The 13,958-nt window shown below is 34.8% G+C and overlaps 1 protein-coding gene across 1 annotated transcript; it reads left to right on the plus strand.

Annotated features, from left to right (window-relative positions):
- The first annotated feature begins 862 nt into the window (after positions 1–862).
- Positions 863–13,002, plus strand: LOC107954647 (CLIP-associated protein). The gene is given in 22 exon segments (XM_016890262.2): positions 863–1,715; positions 3,001–3,156; positions 3,239–3,301; positions 4,248–4,316; positions 4,609–4,774; positions 5,017–5,178; positions 5,528–5,625; positions 7,002–7,076; positions 7,154–7,222; positions 7,307–7,392; positions 7,466–7,583; positions 7,869–7,967; positions 8,053–8,395; positions 8,548–9,660; positions 9,663–10,342; positions 10,468–10,569; positions 10,756–10,860; positions 10,970–11,044; positions 11,125–11,193; positions 11,316–11,384; positions 12,059–12,160; positions 12,784–13,002. Coding segments are annotated over 22 exon segments (4,296 nt in total). The 5' UTR covers positions 863–1,382; the 3' UTR covers positions 12,928–13,002.
- Positions 13,003–13,958: the final 956 nt, after the last annotated feature.

Consider the following 13,958-nt stretch of genomic DNA (forward strand, 5'->3'; position numbering starts at 1 on the left):
AAAACATGAAAAATTGTCTTTCAAAATTTATTAAAAACGATTTTTTTTAAAATATATGAAAATTTTAAATTTTTAAGTACTTAAATTTGGGTTGATTTATCCATGTATGCTGAATAAAAATAAAATTTGATAATTTATGTTCTTTTTTTAATTTACCAATATATATTATGTTTGGAGAGAGAAAGGAAAATGTGTCCTACAACACGTTTCCCTTTTTCTATTGTGAAAACACATCAACAACGATGTGCTCAATAATAACGACGAAGAGGATAAGGAGTTGTTAGAAGAAGAAGAGGAAGAAGATTATAATTCCCCCTCTTTGCTACCTCAATCAATTGTGACCATCGTACCCTCCACCTCAATTCCTGCCATTCCTCTTGCCGTTCCTTCATCCACTGTCGTGATTGTCGATGATGTTCTTCTTGGGGATTCAACTCCCGACTCCAAACACCAACGGATTGATTCCGCTGTTTTTGAGAAAAAACCTCATTCACCACAACAATTCAATGAATTGCGACAATTATTTTCACAAAGTGAAACGTGCCTGTTAGACACATTTTTTTCTCTCTCTAAAAATAATATATATCGGTAAATTAAAAAAATTAGTATAAATGGTCAAATTTCTTTTTTGTAGCATATATGGGTAAATCATCCCTTAAATTTGAGTTTTATCGGATGTATTGGTAGGTAATTCATTATATATATATGTTATGTATGCATTTTATTCTTTTTGCTTTTGTTTAATTGTTAATTCTGTTGAAAATTTTCTGTTAAATTTATTAATGAAACATTTTAAAATAAAAAATAATTACTCGATAGTTAATGTAATAAAAAAAATAGGGAAAGTAAGTTGTTTGAAATAAAAGAATAACTAGAAATTTTAAACCAAAAAATAGCTGGACTAGTAAATTCCAAATCTGAAGTATCCGATCATCCCTGTGTTATCCTTACGACGGTTACAACTGAACAAAAAAAAACTAAAAAAAGAGCACATCGCAGTCTCGCGCGAAAACAAAAAAAAGAATGGCAAAAACTCGTAAAATAATACAAAAGGGATGGGCAGTTTCCTTAATTACCTGAACCACACACTTTCATCATCTTCTCCGTCAATCTCAGTCCACTTTACCATCTCTACTCCTTTCATCCGTAATGATAATTTCTTTTTGAGGAAAGAAAAGAAAAGAAAAATTAATAAGAAAGAAAATAAGCGCAACTTCTTCGCTAAGTATCTCTTTACCAATAACAATCATTTTCCTTGCCTTTAATTGAATTTCTTTCCTCTCTGCCAAACACATTTCCTCAATTTTCATTTTTATTGTTTTTTTTCCAAATTACTGGAATTGGTTGAGAAATTTAGATCTGAGGACAGGATCGGGATCCAGATGGAGGAGGCACTGGAGCTGGCACGCGCCAAAGACACCAAGGAGCGAATGGCGGCTGTGGAACGTCTCTACCACCTCCTCGAAGGTTCCAGAAAGAGTCTGACTTATTCGGAGGTTACTTCGCTCGTGGATTGCTGCATGGATCTCCTCAACGACAACAACTTCAGAGTCTCCCAGGGCGCTCTCCAGGCACTTGCTTCTGCCGCCGTCCTCTCTGGTGATCACTTGAAGTTGCACTTCAACGCGCTTGTTCCCGCGGTTGTTGAACGGTTAGGTGACGCTAAGCAAACCGTCAGAGACGCTGCGAGACGCCTACTTCTCACTCTCATGGAGGTAGAGTTGCTATCTATTTCCTTTTATGTTATTGATTGTCTACTGCTAGTATAATTCCTTTTCCTTCTTATAACTGACTTTCATGCATATCAATCCATGGAAGACTTTTGTCCCTCCGCTTTGTGGAACTTTACCGTACCAGAATGTTTTTTATTCATGGAGATAGGAAATACGGTTTTTCTTAGCTTTGAATGAGTCAAGGGCTTCCGAATTGTTTTACCTTAAAATAATTCGTTATCATTTTTGTCTTCGCAATTCTTGGTAAATGGAAACCTAACTCATTCCTTATTTTATTGCTTTCTAAAGTTACCTTAGCTTTGTAGAAGTCATTAGTGAATGCTTTTATGCAATTGAATAATTACCATCCTTAATTACCTCGGGATGGCTTCCATGTTTCTTGTGGGATTAGTCATTCATTCCATTTTAATTTTTTATTAATACTACTAAGAAAGCAAGTTCGTGAATTAGGGTTCCTCATGCAATTACCTCTATGGCTATCATATGTTATTGAAAAGCAGATGCTTGATACTCTTCTACTCTCAAAAGATACGTTTATGTTTAGTGTGGTTTAAAAAGTCTGCTGTGAAGAACTAAAGCATTAGCTTTTAAGATTTTCTTTTCTAGTTCTCACTCTAAAGCAAGACTTAAGAACCTGCATTGTCATAATGGCTATGGACAATTTAGTAAGAATACAAGTTGTCAAAAGCTTTTTCACTTTTCTTGGATCCCATTATGTGGTCGTTTCTTTCACTTGCTTTTTGCTTGCTAAAGGTTGGTCAAAAAAGAAAGAGAAAATGGTAGAAATGAAACCATAATAGATTGGAAGTTAACAAAATTACTGAAACCCATCTCCAATTTAGTAAAATCATGCAGCATTTTGTTCTCTATAAAAGTACACTGTATTTTTGAAGTCTTCATAAATGTTATTTGCTTTTGTATCTAAGTATTCCTTTTCTTTTCTGTTTTATGTTGTGGAAAGTAGTAACTTCCTTAATCCATATGCATTTTCAAGTAAGATTAGTGATACAATGAGGGAGTGGACAACCTCAAGAATTTGTCCATTGCAATTTTTATTTTTTAAATTTCTTTTCAATGCCCGGTGGTTTATGGTTTTATTTTTATATCTGTTTTCATAAGGAAAGGGACTAGATTATATGTTTTGCAATTATATTTTGGAGTAAGTATCAATTTGAGTGCCTTGCTGAGTTTTTTGAATTATTATTTTAAGATAAGTGGTAAACAATTAGTTTGATCTGTAAAATATACTGATTATTTTGTATTCCAGGTTTCTTCTCCAACAATTATTGTTGAAAGGGCGGGCTCTTACGGCTGGACGCATAGAAGTTGGAGAGTTAGGGAGGAATTTGCCCAGACAGTCACATCCTCAATCAGTCTTTTTGCATCTACTGAGCTTCCACTTCAACGGGCTATTCTCCCCCCCGTATGCTCATTAGTCATTAACTTCTCCAAAATGTATGTGTGACAGAGATAAGTTGACATATATAAATTTCTTTATTTATCAGATTTTGCAGATGTTGCATGACTCAAATCCCGGTGTTCGTGAAGCTGCTATATTGTGCATTGAGGTCAGTGAAAGTTGTCTTCTAGTATTATCTTTACTAGAGCTCAACAACATTTCTAACTTAGGTTTAGTAAGAATTGATATTTTCTTATTCTTGTTTTGGTCATATTCAAATTTCTAATCGATGTTTTAAAGGAACTTTCGCTTTTTCCTAAATATACAAATGATAGCCTGAATCCTAATAGGTGGGCTTTCTCAGAGGCAGCTGTTCTGCCTATCAGTTAGGGAAAAACATGTTGATATGCTTGCAATAAGTTTTTTACTTGCCTTTAGAAGACAAAGAAATATAATGAAAAAATCAATAGGCACAAACATCAGGGTTCTGAATCTGTTTTCTAGTCAGGAAAACATTAAAAACTTAAGTTGGTCAGGACTCCTTTTTGTTGGAAAACAAAAACTAGAAAAATTTTTCTTGACAGCTTGCTGTGACCTAGGCTACGATTAAAATGTCAAAAGCAATGCTTATGTAATTTGATATCAGTAGGTTGTGCCAAAAATATTCTCTTAGTTATATTTAGCATATAAACAAAAAAAATCATCTCAATTTGATTTCTTGCGACTCAAGTTTAGATCCCCACCCCTCTTTTCAATTTTCTGCATTCCTTTCTTGTTCATGAACTCAGTTTGACATGGGTTGTTTGGCATGAAATATCTGCTCCTTAGGTTAGTATTAATGTGAATTATTTATAAAAAGTTTTTTGCTTCTATTGATGCATGTAGGTCTTTAATAATGAAGAACTATACAGTGATTATTTATTAGGTTAATTTTCGGTTTCTTTTTTGTATTTCTGCTATTGATGTTTAATAAATGTTGCATTAACTGAGAAGTAATTCTTTGCTATATGTCCACTTATTGCCATTCTTCTTGACAAATTACTCTTAGAAATTTCATGAGTCATTACTTTGTCACATCTAGTTGCATAATGCTGATCACATTATTTCTTTTCCAGGAAATGTATATGCAGGCTGGAACTCAATTTCGTGATGAACTTCATCGCCATCAGCTTCCTGCATCTATGGTGAATATTTGATTTTAGAATAATATATTCCATTCTCTAGCCTTGATTTTAATTATTTGTAGCTGCAGATGAATGATATTCTCATTTTTTTGTGACTTCACATTAACGGCTCAGTTACACCCTTCCCCTCCCCCTCTGCATTCTCATTCCTGTTAAGTCTACTTAATTTAACATGTAGTTTCATAAATGATAACATTAGTTTTGATCCTTTAATGTTGATTACATTTCCTTCTAGAAGAAAGGTATGGGTGTTATTACTCTGTGAGTTGTATAATATAGCATATAACTGCAGGTGAGAGATATTAATGCCAGACTAGAGAAAACTGAGATGCAAGTTCGACCTTCAAATGGAACGTTGGGTGGTCTTGCTGCTGGAGATAGAAAGCCTGTCGTCTATAACGTCAAGAAAAGCAGTCCACGAGCCAAGAGTTCTTCAAGGGAGTCATCTCTTTTGGGAGGTTTGGACCTGTGTATATCGAACAATGATTTTTTTCTTCTTGAAAGTAGTTTGGGATGTTTTTCATGATATGTGATCTCTGAATACTCTAATGAATAACCTTCTTCCAATATTGGCTACTTTATTGACATTGATGGTTAAAAGAAGTTGATGTTATATATATTTCAAAATATGGTGCTTGCTTTAGGTCATGTTTCAAGGACTTAAATGTCACTGAGGCGGTTGCTATTCTGCCTTTTACAGGTGAAATTGATGCCACAGAAAAATCCATAGATCCAATTAAAGTTTACTCAGATAAGGAGCTGATAAGGGAATTTGAGAAAATTGCTTCTACTCTTATGCCAGAAAAAGATTGGTCCATTCGCATTGCTGCAATGCAGAGAGTTGAAAGCCTTGTTTCTGGAGGTAGATACCCACTCTCTATCCAACCTTCCCTCCAATCTTGCTCTTGCTCATGTGTATATACTATTAAAAATCATTGAGTTGTGTTGTTAGATGAACAGTTATGAATGATTATGCCTTTTGTGTTTAAAGAAAATTCTTAGTCTTAAAGAGATGTCAAAACCCAGGTATGTAAACTCCTGAGTTTTCTCTCTTTTTAATGTGTTCCCCTTGGTTTTGACATCTCCAAATTTGCCCTCTTATTTGCTCTATTTGCTAACAGAAGCCCATTTTTATATGGCATATTCCTTCTCTATGATTTACAAGTTGAGAGCTAGGGGTTTTAACAATGAAGACTAATGTGAATAAACAGGTGCTGCTGATTATCCATGTTTCCGGGGACTTTTGAAGCAGCTTGTTGGCCCACTAAGTACACAGTTATCAGATAGAAGGTCAAGCATTGTGAAGCAGGTGTATACCATGTTTATTGTGTCTTCTGGTGCTGATTTTCATACACTTTTTTTTATCTAATATATTAGTAGATTTAGTTCTTGTGTTCTTATTTTATTTATGGTGTTATTTTCTATATTGCTTATACTAGCTACAACAGTATGTTTTTTCCTGTTGAATATTTTTTTACCTTGAGTTAATTGCACCACACATCCCCAAACTATGACCTTTTTTTCTAAATTGGTCGTCAAAATTCAAATCATTTTAATTACATCCTCAAACTACTGATGTTATATCAATCAGGTCCTTCCATTACTAAAATTATTAATTTAACTGTTAAATTATATGTCAGATCTTATACGACATAATCTAGAATGAGAACTTTAAGAAAAAAATGAATATTGTTAAAATGGATGTTGTAAACATCTTAGTTTTGAGGTTTTTGAAGCTTTTACGGATGCTTTATCGTACACTCTTTGTTTTTTAATATTACTTTTTTTTTTAGTTTTTATTTTTAAAAGTTGTGCTGCAATGTCTTAATTTTTTTAAAAATAAATCAGTTTAAATTTATCTACATAAGATTTGGCGTGTCATTTAACAGTTTTAATAACGAAAGGACCTGGTTGATATAACCTTGATAGTTTGGGGATGTAATTAGAGCGTTTTGAAGTTTGGGGACCAATTTAGAATGAGGGTCAGAGTTTAGGGATGTCTGGTGCAATTAAATTTTTTAACTTTATATTTCTAAATACCTTTATGTTAAGCTCACTGCCGGTTTGTTTAGAATGATTTAGTGAATTTTCTGAATTATTTATGAATCGCTGGAATTTCTGTTATTTTTTCTTGAGTTTGCCAGTGTTGGTACACATGTAGAACATATTTATATATTAAAATACTGAAGGTTCATGATCAGGAACACATTACTGACCCATCACCTGCCCTTTTCAAAAGCTCCAAGAAGGGTGTTTTCGGCTAATCCACCTGCTGAAAACTTTGTATTGAGTAGAGATCACGGTTAAAGGATTTTATTGTTGGTAAAGACTGTAAATATTTCTAATTTTTTTTGCTTCTGTGAGTTGCTAGAATTCTTATATGCCTCTGGCTTTGCAGTTACGGTTCTGTAAGTTTTTACTATGGAGCTTGTCTGTCCCTCCTTCTGTGGTGCTTTTAATATTCTTTCACTGCACCTAGCCAAGCTAGTGACATTTCAAGTTTGTGCATAGTGTTTTATCTTCTTGTCTCTTGTGGATGGAACTGTATACAATGGCATTAGTTATCTTTAGGTACTTAGTAAGAGCAGTGATTGAGTTGACGACATTTGTTTACTTTCCTATCCAATAAGTGCTTTTCTGGCTTTGCATATGTAGCTGTTTCTGAGTTTATTTCCTTGTTTTCAGGCTTGCCATTTGTTGTGCTTCTTATCAAAGGAGTTCTTGGGAGAATTCGAGTCATGTGCTGAGATGTTCATCCCAGTAAGTGCAGCCTTCTTTTGTAATATAAAATTTTGTACGCTCATAAGCACTTGCTAATTTCATGTTATGACAATCAGGTCCTTTTCAAGTTGGTTGTGATTACTGTGCTTGTAATTGCAGAGTCTGCAGATAATTGCATAAAAATGGTATTAATTTTCTTATATATCCTCTCCTTTTTTTCCACTTCTGTTTTCGGTTTCCTGATTTTGATGTTCCTTTGTAATTTGCAGATGTTGCATAACTGCAAAGTTGCCCGCGTGCTTCCCCGCATAGCTGATTGTGCAAAGAATGACCGTAATGCTGTACTCCGTGCCAGGTATTCCCAGTTAATTTTTTGATGAATTCTTTTATTTGTTATTTATCTACTCAATTTTCTCTTCATTCTGTAGGTGCTGTGAATATGCACTGTTGATACTTGAACATTGGCCAGATGCACCAGAAATACAGCGATCAGCTGATTTATATGAGGATTTGATTAGGTGTTGTGTTGCTGATGCCATTAGTGAGGTATCTATGTTGCCAATCAATTTTATTCTCTGATGTTTAGTGTACATAGTCATGAAGTCAGCCCATCATGTGAAAGGCTGATGCTGCACTTGACATTGTTTTTTTTTTGTCCAACTCACTTGACATTTTAATGAACTTATATTTCTCATAAATTGGGTAATCTGAAAGATGACATCATGTGGCAATGCTAATTCCTAAAACTTAATGTTGTTTACCCATTGCTTATACCTGTTTGAGCCCATGTTAAAATTTGACCATAAGATTAGTGAACTGGGAACTTTATAGGTACGATCAACTGCTAGAATGTGCTACAGAATGTTCACCAAAACTTGGCCAGATCGTTCTCGTCGCTTGTTCTCCTCCTTTGATCCTGCCATTCAAAGGGTATATATATCTTTCTCCATTTGATGGAAATTTTGAATAATTCCATTTCCTAGATTGTGATTTTTCAATCTTGCTTTTTGCATAGATAATTAATGAAGAAGATGGAGGGATGCATAGGCGGCATGCTTCTCCATCTCTCCGTGACAGAAATGTAAAGATTTCATTTACCTCACAAACTTCTGCTACTTTAAATGTACCTGGATATGGAACGTCTGCTATAGTTGCAATGGACAGAACTTCAAGCTTGTCCTCAGGGACATCTCTCTCTTCTGGGTTGAATTTCTCCCAATCAAAGCCCGTAGGTAAAGGTGCTGAGCGTACTCTAGAGAGTGTATTGCATGCAAGCAAACAGAAAGTTAGTGCTATTGAAAGTATGCTTAGAGGTCTGGACATATCTGAAAAACAGAGGTCGACAAGTTTGGCTCTAGGTATTGGATGGATTTTCTATCTTTTACTTAATTTAAACTTGAAGTTTCATTCTTTAGGTTATTAAATTATGCAGTGATAATTGTCTGAAATTATGTGAAATTTGATTCAATTGTGAGTGGCTAAATTTCTCTTTTATTTCCCACTAGTGCAGGAGTTGACCCTCCATCATTTCGTGATCCACCATTCCCTGCTGCTGTTTCAGCTTCTAATAGTCTCACAAGCTCTTTAGGACTAGAATCAATCACCTCTACTGTTGGTAAAAGTGGTAACCACAATGGTGATCTGATTATGTCTGATATCATCACTCAAACTTCCAAAGATTCAGGCAAGTTGTCATATAGAAGTAATGTGGCAACTGAGTCTTTTCCAGTTTTATCATCATACTCTCCCAGGAGGGCAACTGTAAGGCCAGACCGAGGTTCTATTGAAGATAACACCGGTATCAGAGAGGCCAGTCGGTTTATAAAACCACATATTGACAGGCAATATTTTGACATGCCCTATAGAGATGTAAACTCCAGGCATTCACAGAACAATAATATTCCAAACTTCCAGAGGCCACTTTCAAGAAAGCATGTATCTGGGCGGATCTCTGCTGAAAGGAGAAAGATTTTTGATGATAACCAACCGTCACTTGGTGAGATTTCAAATTATGTTGATGGTCCAGCTTCTCTCACCGAAGCCCTAAGTGAGGGGCTTAGTCCTAGTTCTAATTGGTGTGCCAGAGTTGCTGCTTTTATGTATCTCCAGTCTTTGTTGCAGCAGGGTCCAAAAGGTGTTCTGGAAGTGAATCAAAATTTCATGAAGGTAATGAAATTGTTTTTCCAGCACTTGGATGACCCTCACCATAAAGTTGCACAGGCTGCTCTTTCAACACTTGCAGATATTATTCCATCATGCCGAAAGCCCTTTGAGAGTTACATGGAAAGGATCTTACCCCATGTTTTCTCGCGGTTAATTGATCCAAAGGAGTCGGTTAGGCAACCTTGCTCCACAACATTGGGAATTGTTAGCAAAACTTATAGCATAGATTCTCTTTTACCTGCTTTGCTACGTTCTCTTGATGAACAGCGATCACCAAAGGCAAAGCTAGCTGTTATTGAGTTTTCCATTAGTTCCTTCAACAAGCATGCTACGAATTCTGAAGGTTCTAGTAATATTGGCATCCTGATGTTATGGCTTGCTAAATTGAAACCTTTGGTCCATGATAAAAATACCAAGCTTAAGGATGCGGCTATTTCTTGCATTATATCTGTATATTCACATTTGATGCGATTGCTGTTCTAAATTTTATTCTTAGTTTATCAGTTGAAGAACAAAATTCCTTGAGACGGGCCCTTAAACAGTACACACCTCGTATTGAGGTGGACCTGATAAGCTATTTGCAGAACAAGAAAGAGAGACAGCGGTCTAAGTCATCTTATGATCCATATGATGCTGTTGGAACATGGTCTGAAGAAGGATATGTTGGTGTGTCCAAGAAGAGCCTTTTACTTGGAAGGTATTCTTCTGGTTCCGTTGATAGTGAAGGTGGTAGGAAGGGTTCCACTCAAGATTCAACCCTGATCACTGGCCCTATTGGCCAGGAAACATCTGATGAAACTCAGGTTAACTTATTTCAGAACTTCGGGATCAGTTCAAATGCAGATGTTCTTCCTTCCAAAACCAAAGAATTGTCTTATATGGTTAATTCTAATGATCAGAACTTGGGATCTCAAATGGGACAAGTAGAGAACTTGGAAAGTAGTGTTAACATGGAAGGTCTATCTACTCCACATCTGGAAACTAACGGTCCAAGTAGATTTGATTCTTTAGTGGACGTTAAAGGGGTTGCCTGTGATCATGACATTTCATCAGAGCTGGATCTTAATCATCTCAAACCTGCACCTGTAAAGATTAGCCCTATGCCAGATACAGGTCCTAGCATTCCTAAAATTCTTCACCTGGTGAGTTGGGTGATAATTGTTTTGGCAATCGAGTTTCTTGGAGAAAATAGATTTCTGGACTTCTCATGGTGCTTTATGTTTCAAGAACTTCACACTTAATGAATGATTTCTTCTGTGTTTCCTAGTTCTGCAATGGGATTGATGAGAGCTCTACAGCCAGTAAGCGTGGTGCACTTCAGCAATTAATTGAAATTTCTGTGGCTAATGATATCTCTATTTGGACAAAGGTATTTTTGTTTCCATATAAGTTCTTATAAAACTTTGATTCAAACGGGGTTTTCTTCAGTTGAAACTAGAAAGTTCCTTGACCGTATGATACCGTTACAAAAGAACATGTCCTCTCCCCTTTTATGTCAAATATGCTATTCTATGTTGATGCTAATTGGCTTGTAATATTAATTGTATTTATGCAGTACTTCAATCAGATTTTGACAACTCTACTTGAAGTTTTAGATGATTCCGATTCCTCTATCCGAGAACTTGCCCTGCCATTGATAGTTGAAATGCTTAAAAACCAGGTTTGCTCAGATTTCACTATATAAGTACTTTGAGACATTATGGGTTTTCTGTTTCATTAATGTGGAAGTGTGCTCTTGTTTCCTCCTTTTTGACTTGTCATACTTCCAGAAAGATGCTATGGAAGATTCTGTTGAAATAGTAATTGAGAAGCTGCTTCATGTAACAAAGGATATTGTTCCCAAAGTAATTACTTTCCTTCAATCTGTTCTTTTAGAATGTTCTTGCTCCTATCCAACATCTCAATTTGTCTGCTCCATGTTTAGGTTTCAAATGAAGCTGAGAACTGCTTGAACACTGTTATGTCTCAGTATGATCCATTCAGATGTTTAAGTGTATGTGGTTTCTGTCACAAAAGTCTGACTTGTTTTCCTACTACAAATGAAGAGAATATTTTGGCATTTTCATTCTGGTTTCAGGTTATTGGCATTGATGTTTTCAGATAACTGGGTTGCAGGTTATTGTACCTTTATTAGTTACTGAAGATGAGAAGACTCTAGTTATTTGCATAAACTGTTTAACAAAGGTATTTATTCTGAATCTTAATTTGAGTGAAAATTGTTGAATTTATATTTTTCCCTGACAATTTCTGGCTGAGATTCTGCATGCAAGGAGACATGCATCTTAGAATTTTCTTTTCTGCAGTCTCATGGTACTATAGGATACGAATGGTGTACCACTTTTTATGCTTGCTCTAAACTGTTTTGTGCACATTGTGGGTATGAATAGTGGGTCGAAAACCAATCTGTGAAACATGGGTAAGAGTCACTGGTATCTAAGTATGGCATAGTAAAAGAGAGTAAGTTAAAGGTGCTGTGGTTTACCTTAATCTATGTTTCTTGAACTTTGGTGCTAATGTCAAACATGACAGGGGGAAGAGAAGGGGAATGGTGGGTTGGGGAGGCAGATGAAAGGAGATATTTATTTGATGAATGATTAAAGAAGGATTGCCTTGTCAAAAGGTAATTGTATTCTTTTCTGTCTATGGCCTAAGTGATGTGCACAATTGAATACAGCAAGATATATTATGTGCTTGTATAAAGTTGCTGTATTCTTAGGAATCCTCATTGTTTTCCTGTCTATCTGGATTAAAACTTCTGTCTGCTTTTCCTCTTACTTTTATACTGCTCCTAGAAATAGGTTGTTCCTGCTATTTTTGTGTTGAGATTAAATTTCTAAACCCTTTTCTTTTCTGTTCAGCTTGTGGGCCAGCTATCACAGGAGGATCTAATGTCTCTATTGCCTTCATTTTTGCCTGCTATTTTTGAAGCTTTTGGAAACCAGAGTGCAGATGTCCGTAAGGTAATACTTATGTTCGTGCTTTATAAATTTATCATTATAGAGTAATGCCTCAAGTTTAGGTTTTTATTGGTTGGAGAAAGTAGAAAGAAAGAAACGGATAAGGGTGAATGTGGTGGAGGAGAGAACCATTGAGATTTGAGAGAACGGCGAGAATTTTATCTTCTGGTGGTAGAAATTGCATTACCATTTACATTATCTAGCCACTCTATACTTTTAAAGTGATATGATTGCTGTTTGACGTGTCGCCTTCAAAAACCTGTAACAAAGATTGGATTTCTCATAAAAGACATGCAGAAACATTCCAGGATGTCCTGACTTCTGGATAATGGTATAAAAAACTACATGCACAAACATTCCGTTTCAATGAATTTTGCCACGGTGGCTCCATCCTATTCAATGCATATAATTGAAGGGTGCTAGCCATTCAACTTGTGCTTTAGAGGCAGGAGTCCCATTAGTTCCTACTTTGTGTTATTGAAGTGTGGCTGGGGCATGATCCCTATTGCCTAAGATTACAATACATGAATTCGTATTTGTATTTTGCCGATTTCTCACTTTCCTTGGATATTGTTGAGGTCTGATGTCTCGTGACTCATTGCATGATACTTTGTTGATGGTTACAGACTGTGGTATTCTGTTTGGTCGATATTTATATAATGCTTGGGAAAGCATTTTTGCCACACTTGGAAGGGCTTAACAGCACACAGCTGCGACTGGTTACAATTTATGCTAATCGGATCTCACAGGCCAGATTGGGACCTCCATAGATGCAATGCTACCAACCAATTAGCTGGATCATTTGGATGGAGAGGTTGGTTTTGGGAATGAATGTATCAACCAATACCATGATTAGCTGTTCATTTGGACGGAAAGGTCGGGTGTGGGAAATGTATGTTTATTCATTTGTATTTTTGTAAATTGTGTGAATGAATTCATGGGTGAGTTTTTGTATTTTTTTATTTGTTTATAATATATTTTTAGTTCTCTTTCACTTGTTTACTGAGTTTGGAGGCAGAGTGCTTTTGGTGGATCAATAGTAATTTTCCATTTGCCCAAGTTGATGTGTAATTACATTCCTATAATTATCTTATATGAAAGATATCTGGTTTTGGTGAAATTTATGTACTTTTATTTATCTAAATATATACATTTTGTCTTAAACTTATATGATTTTAAAACAGAAACCGCTATTTTTTTAGAAAAAAAAAAAGAAATGGCTTCAAAAACAAGAACTTAAATTAAAATAAAATAATGACAAATTTAGTTTAATTTTTTATTTTGCATTAGCTTATTTTTTATTATTTTAACTAAATTTTAAAATTTAATCACATTATGTTCTTTTAACTAAAAAGCTTATTAATTTATTAATATTTTGCAGTAGTGATGCGGTAGTGTGATGACAATTAATATATATTTTATTATTGACACGGAAATATTTTAGAAAAATTAGGATTTTTTAAAGAATTTTTTAACTTTTTAAATAATTTTTATATTTTTTGAAGTTTTATAAAGTATACACAAATTATCATGTATGTAAATTTAATGATTTAATCAATTTCTGTCAAAAAAAAATAAATTATTAAAATTTGAAGATGAAAATAAAAGTGATCAAGAAAAAAGAAATCGAGACGAAAGTACTTAGAAACTAAAATTATTATTATGCTTTTTAAAATAAAATGATTTGTTTGTTAAATTATGATTTTAATGGTAGAATCTTGTTTTTATCCATTTATCCCCACAATTATGCCGATATTAGAACAATATGAGATCTAAGTTTTAGTTTACATTTATCTACTAA

This window comes from Gossypium hirsutum, chromosome D07, assembly GCF_007990345.1.
Source record: "Gossypium hirsutum isolate 1008001.06 chromosome D07, Gossypium_hirsutum_v2.1, whole genome shotgun sequence".
NCBI classification, from domain to species: Eukaryota; Viridiplantae; Streptophyta; class Magnoliopsida; order Malvales; family Malvaceae; genus Gossypium; species Gossypium hirsutum.